The sequence below is a fragment of the Plasmodium sp. gorilla clade G2 genome (genome assembly GCF_900097015.1).
Source record: "Plasmodium sp. gorilla clade G2 genome assembly, contig: PADLG01_00_77, whole genome shotgun sequence".
Classification (NCBI taxonomy): Eukaryota; Apicomplexa; class Aconoidasida; order Haemosporida; family Plasmodiidae; genus Plasmodium; species Plasmodium adleri (nom. inval.).
Window position 1 is genome coordinate 42,776 of NW_021628919.1, and position 7,534 is coordinate 50,309.

General features: G+C 16.2%; 1 protein-coding gene and 1 pseudogene across 2 annotated transcripts; both read left to right on the top strand.

The window, feature by feature from the left end:
- Window positions 1–811: 811 nt before the first annotated feature.
- PADL01_0041200 (Plasmodium exported protein (PHIST), unknown function) lies at window positions 812–1,771 on the top strand (the record flags this gene model as incomplete). Its single annotated transcript, XM_028680636.1, has 2 exons — window positions 812–949; window positions 1,070–1,771. The coding sequence occupies 2 exons, from the start codon at window positions 812–814 to the stop codon at window positions 1,769–1,771; spliced, it is 840 nt and encodes a 279-aa protein (XP_028541414.1).
- Window positions 1,772–5,878: 4,107 nt separating this feature from the next.
- Window positions 5,879–6,885, top strand: PADL01_0041300 (annotated as a pseudogene). Its single transcript has 3 exons — window positions 5,879–6,016; window positions 6,137–6,623; window positions 6,776–6,885. Coding segments are annotated over exons 1-3 (735 nt in total).
- Window positions 6,886–7,534: the final 649 nt, after the last annotated feature.

A 7,534-nucleotide genomic window follows, 5' to 3' on the forward strand; every position in this document is an offset into this window, starting at 1 on the left:
AAAAAAAAAAAAAAAAAAAATTGTAAAATGGAAATTACATAGTTTTACATATTTTGTAAATTTTTGTTTTGGTATCATTTATATATATTGTTGAGTTAAACTGGTCGATTTAGATATAGATTTTGTGTTATATATATATATATATATATATATATATATAATCAAAGTAAATTTATAATAGTAAAAGTGCAAAATTTACAATAGATATATTATTGTTATCCATATAATTTACTGCTTATATAAATTGTATACAAAATATACTTTTATAATAACCCAAAATCCAATAATTAAATAAAATATAACAATAGTTGATATATAATAAAATTCAATTAATTTAATTTTGTTTTATTTTAATTTAATTTTGTTTTATTTTATTTTATTTTAATGTAATTTAATTTTTTTTAATTTAATTTATTTTTTTTTATTAATAGATATACAATAATATGTAATATTTATAAAACCTAGTATATGTACACATATATAAATATATTTTATTTATATTTTCTATATTTTTATATACTATGAGAATTCTGACAAATATATATTTATTACTTTAAATGAAAAGTAGTGTAATATGAAATATATATTTTGATAAATTTATACTATATAATATTATTAATTATTTACAATAAAATAAGAAATATATACCTATTTATATGTTCATGTTATATTGTATGATAGATTCTTTATAAATCCAAATTTTCGTCTTTTTTTTTTTTTTTTTTTTTTTTATTTTGTACATATAAATATTACTGTTTAACATATTTGAATCTTTTATATATTAATCAAAAAAAATAGTAAAGTTATTAAGATGGAGAGTAAAAAAAATTGTACAATTTTTTCCTTGTATAGTGATAATGAGAAAGAAAAAGGAACATTACATTATATCTCTTTTAAATTTCTTTTCTTAAGTTTATATGTGATTGGATTTTACCTTTTTTTTCTAAATGTAAGTCAATATAAATTTTATTTATTATTAAAATTATTTATTTTTTTTTTTTTATATAAATTAATTTACTATAGAGTATATGTTATATGTTTATATGTTTTATAATTTTTTTTTATGTAGATATCATTAGAAAAGAAGGGCTTTGAAATTGTTAATATTAGAAACGTATATGTACGAAATTTAGGTGAGGCACAAAAAAATAGCAACGGTTCACAAAGGAAAAGAAATTTAAATCTTAAAAATGAAGATATAAATAAAACAAAATCTAATGGAAATATTAAAAGTAATGAACAAAAAGTAGAGGAAAATAATGATTGTACTAACAATTATATGAAGAATAATAATGAGGAAAATAAAAGTAATAGATCTGTGAATAATATAAATTATAATGATTTAACAAAGAATTTAACAGAAAAGGAATTATATGATGTACTAAATTCATTAAAAGAATGCCCACCGAATGAAGATCTTAGAAATTTATGGACTCACACACTCGGTATTGCAAAAGAAGGTTTGGATGATATATTAAAAGAGTTAAAAGAATCAACAAAAAAAAACTTAGACAATCATAATTTTCTATGGGATGATTTTAAGAAACGTTGGTTATATGATTATGTATGTAAAAAATATAGTAATAAATTTTGTCAATCTTTGATAAAGGAAGAGGTGGAATACACTAAAACATTTTTTAGTTTAATTAATGATAAACACACACTTGATGAGATATTAAAATTTATTTATTCCTACTTAGAATTTTTTCAAATATTAAAAAAAGAATTGTATGAAAAATACAAAGAGAAAATATTAAAAAAACTTGCATAAAAAGTATAAAATTTAAAAGAAACAAAAATGCTTTTTAATTATATTATGTATAAAAAATAAATAAGAAAAATTATTAAAACCAATGGATTTATATAAAAATAATTATTTATCAAATATATTTATGTTTAGGATTCTAATTATTTAGCAGAATATAAAAAATTATATAGAAATATGTTATATCATTATTGAGGTGTATTTTAGAATAAACTTTATTGAATATATATATTTTAGATTTAACAAAAAATTATTATATTAATAATATAAATGCAAATATATATAAATTTTGTTTATGTATGTTAGAATTGTGCATTTTGACATATATGAAAAATATATATATATATATGTTGTGTACAATTATATCAAAATTAAAATAATTTCCATATATTAATTATTAATTTATTTTAATAATATAATATATATAATATAATGTGTAATTAACAAACGTATTAACATATATATAATAAAAAATTAACATAATGCTATGATAAGAAATAAATACGAATAAAAAATGGATATATATTGTTCTAAACACTCCAAATAACACTAATAATTATATATATATATATATTATATATATATATATATATATTATATACAATTACCTGTTGTTATTATGCAATTTATTATATTTATTCAACTTTCCATATTTATTTATAATATATATAATTAATATAATTTGATTTATTATTTTTTTATTTTAATTTTTTTTATCTATTTTTAGAATGACGGTGATTCTTTATATAAAAACATAAGCTATAAAAACATCGTGTTATGGATAAATCCTTTTAGGTCATTAGCAGGATTTTAGCATGAATTTAGAAAAAATCATAAACACGAAAATAATGAATTAGGAGAATATACATATACCAATAAAAGGAAATACAAGAAAGACAAATATCCAAAAGATAAATTAAAAGCAAAACAAAATATATCCCATGTAAAAGAAAAGGGAAACGTTGGAACAACACATATAAAGAAATGTGAAAAAGGAATAGAAGCAAAATCAAATAGACCTACTTGTTCCTTCAAAAATTTGGAAATGCGTTCTCAAAATAGTTCAGATAAATCAGGTGATAAATATAAATGTGTCTAGTGGGAGGAAAATGTTTGAATACTTTTTTTGTTGTATTATTAAACTTTAGTTTTCATTTTCAACATCTTATACGGATGTGGAAAAAAAAAAAAATAAATAAAAAAAAATAGTTTTGTATATTAATAATATTATATTATTTTAAGTTTATATATATATATTATAAAATATTATATACAATATTATAAATTGCATAAGTACATATCTACCTTTATTATATAATAAATATATATAATTTATTTTAATACACTGTATATGGTATTTTATAAACGCATGCTAAAATTAATGTGTTCATATAAATAAAATAAAAGAACGTAAATTAATTAATAAGGAAAGTTCAGGATTTAACATTATAAATATACAACAGAAAACATTGGAAAACAAGAATAACATTTTACATGTATATTACGACTTTCTCATTTATATAAGTTATTTATACATGTTTTGTAATACTATAATATATATATATATTATTCTAGTGTGTCCATCAATAATTTGAAAATTCGTATTTAATTGTATGCAGGTTGCTATTGGTTTATAACATGGACCTATCGGTTATTTATTGCATATATTATTAAAAAATATGTTTTATAAATATAAGCACAACACATGGTATCATCAGATTCATATTATTATAACAATATTTATATGTTATCTATTCTCATTGTTATTTTTTCGTTTTTGTTTTATACTAATATGTACTATTATTATCATTATAGGAATTACCTTCATTTTTAGAAATATTATAAATTTTTCCTTTTAGAGTTAATAAATATGTATCAAATGAAAATGTATTATTTCTTGTATTTTTATAGTATATATAATGTGGTGTAATACATTATATATATATATATAATATCTATTAATATAATATTATTATTAAGTAAAATAAATACAATTATAGTTTTAGATCATATAATAATGCAATTAATATATAATAAAAAAAAAAAAAAAAAATATTTTTTATAAATAAAGTATATATATATAATAATAATATATATCATGAAAAAAATATATATATTTATAAGATACAACACTAAAGGAATCTATAAAGTATAATGTATAATAATATGTATGCTTAATCCTTTTGTCCTTTGTTTTTGTTCTTTTGTTCTTATATGTTATTGTTTTCTTATAATAATAAATATAAATATTTTTGTTCATAATTATATGAATTAGTATTTTAATAATTAATAAATCCTTTAAAAAATCACCAATACTTTTGTATAAAACAAAAATAATATTAAAATTAACTTTAGTAAGAACATATATAAATTAGAGAGACACATATAACATACAACGAATTTTAGAACAAAAAAATACATAATCATGTTATTAAAAATATATTAACTATGAGTTTATTAATATTTCTATATCATATATTATGATACAAAATGATTGTTCTTAATTATTTTATTATATAATTTCAATGATACAAGGTTTATATTGGAATATGTATAATACATATATATATATATATATATATATATATATATTAAACAGTTATAATATATGTATTATATATCTTTAAAAATTATTACACTACACATTATATATAATCTACAACAACAAAAAAAAAAAAAAAAAAAAAAAAAAAAAAGTTGTTATTAACTACAGTTTTACTTGACATAAGTATTCATAAAATAAAATTATAATTATAATTTATGTTATGATATAAAATTAAATATAATTACAAATTAATTATTAAAATTATAAAAAAATGGGGAAATGTTTTGTTATATAACATTTTTTAAAAATTTAATTAATTATTTTTTTCTCGTTCCTATTTATTATATTTTAATTTTTTTTTTTTTTTTCCACTTTAATTAAAACACAAAATACATTAAATTATTAGTGGAAATATATTAGATAAAATATAATTTATATAATTTATTATTATTATAGAATAATCATAAAAATATGGTTAATATAAATATTTATATATCAACACATTTATAATATAAAAATAGTGTAAAAAAAAAAATACTTTAGGTCAATTAGTGTTCTAAAATGGGAAATATATATATAAAATGATAATTATAATTTTTATTATCATAGATTTATTTATATTGTATCCTTTTTGTGCCTAATCGTATAAATTTTATAATAATTATAAAACACTCAATATATCCTCTAAATATTAATAAATTAAAATGTAATAAAAAAAAAAAAAAAAAAATTGAGAAAAAAATTATAAAATGAAAATTAAAGAGTTCTAGAGTTTTGGTAAATTTCAATATTTTATCAGTTATATATATTGTTGAGTTGAACTGATCCATTTAAATGCTTATTTTGTGTTATTTATATATATAAATATAAGAATGTATAATATATATAGATATAAAATCAAAGTAATATTTATAATAGTAAAAGTGGAAAATTTACAATAGATACATAGTTATTATCCATATTTTTGTACTGTTTATAATAAATTTTATATAAAATGTACTTTTATAATAACCCAAAAATACAATAATTAAATAAAATAAAACAACAGTTGATATTTAATGAAATTCAATTAATTTAATTTTATTTTATTTTATTTTAATTTCATTTATTTTTATTTAATTTAATTTAATTTTATTTTATTTAATTTTATTTTATTTTAATTTATTTTATTTTAATTTATTTTATTAATAGATATACAATACTATTTAATATTTATAAAACCTAGTATATATACACATATATAAATATATATTTTTTTTAATATTTTCTAGATTTTAATATACTATTAGCATTTGACAAATATATATTTATTACTTTAAATTAAACAAGTGTAATATGATATATATATTTTGATAAATTTATACTATATAATATATTATCAATTATTTACAATAAAATAAGAAACATATACCTATTTATATGTTCATATTGTATTATATCATAGATTCTTTATTAATACAATTTTGTTTTGATTTTTTTTTTTTTTTATTTAATACATATAAATATTACTATTTAACATAATTGCATTCTTTTATATATTAATCAAAAAAAATTGTAAAGTTATTAAGATGGAGAGTAAAAAAAATTGTACAATTTTTTCCTTGTATAGTGATAATAAGAACCAAAAAGGAACATTACGTTATATTTCTTTTAAATTCATTTGCTTAAGTTTATATGTAATTGGATTTTACTATGTTTTTCTAAATGTAAGTTGATATGAATTTTATTTATTATTATAATGAATTATTGTTTTTTATATAAATAAATTTACTATAAAATATATGTTATATGTATATATGTTTTATAATTTTTTTTTTTTTATATAGACATCCTTAGAAAACAAGGGCTTACAAATTGTTAATATTAGCAATGTATATGAACGAAATTTAGGTGAGGCACAAAAAAATAGTAACGGTACACAAAGGAAAAGAAATTTAAAAGTTAAAAATAAAGACGTAAATAAAACACAATCTAATGGAAATATTAAAAGTAATGAAGAAACAGTAGAGGAAAATAAAGATTGCACTAACAATGATATCGAGAATAAGAATGTGGAAAATAAAAGTAATAGTTCTATGAATAATATAAATTATAATGATATGTCAAAGAATTTAACAGAAAAGGAATTATTTGATGTATTAAATTCATTAAAAGAATGTCCACCCAAAGAAGATCTTAGAAATTTGTGGACTCATACAGTTGGTATTGCAAAAGAAGGTTGGGATAATATATATAAACCGTTAAAGGCATCAATACAGAAGTATTTAGATAATGATTTTAAAAGTCTACTATTACTAATTCAGCCCGTAAGGTGTCTGTATATAAATATACATTGGAAGAACATATTTTAAGTATAATGGAAGAATTAACAAATGAAGAGTTATTATATACTCAAAAATATTATATATTAATAAATAATAAACATACACTTGATGATATATTAAAATTTATTTATTCATTCTTAGAACATTTCGAAACATTAAAAAAACAGTTATATGAACAACACCAAAAGGAACTCTTAAATAATGTTGAACAAGAACGTTGTAGATATGAACCACTTAGACGTTCTAAATAAAAATATATGTTTTATTTATATTATATATATATAACATTAATAAGTAAAGTTTTTTTAAATCTATTGAATTATATAAAAATAATTACTTATTATATATACATATATATATATATATATAAGAACAATAATAATAAGAATGTAGGAGATAATTGTATGTTGAACGTATTTATAATTACTATACGAAATATATATATTCATTTATTTATTTCAAAAAAAAAAAGTAATAAAGTTATATTCTTAAAATATAATTCTTTTTTCTTTTATTTATATATTAATTTTTAAATTTATAATTTTTAATATTTTATCGATTATATACATGTGTGTGTATGTATAAAATTTTAGGATAAATAAATAATCCGTTTTTTTTATTTTTTTTAAATTAAAAAAAGTAATTTTTTAATATGTTATATTTTTTTTATATAATATGATACATATAAATAATATAATTTATTTGAACATTTTATGCGCTAATTATATATTACATTATAAAAACCATTAACGAATATATTTTAATTCATTATAATAATATTATGTAACTGAATAATTTCATAAAATATTATAAAATAAAAAAAGTTTTAATTAGATAATAGTATAAAAATATTATATAAATATTTTAATTCCATATGGAATATAATATATATATATATAT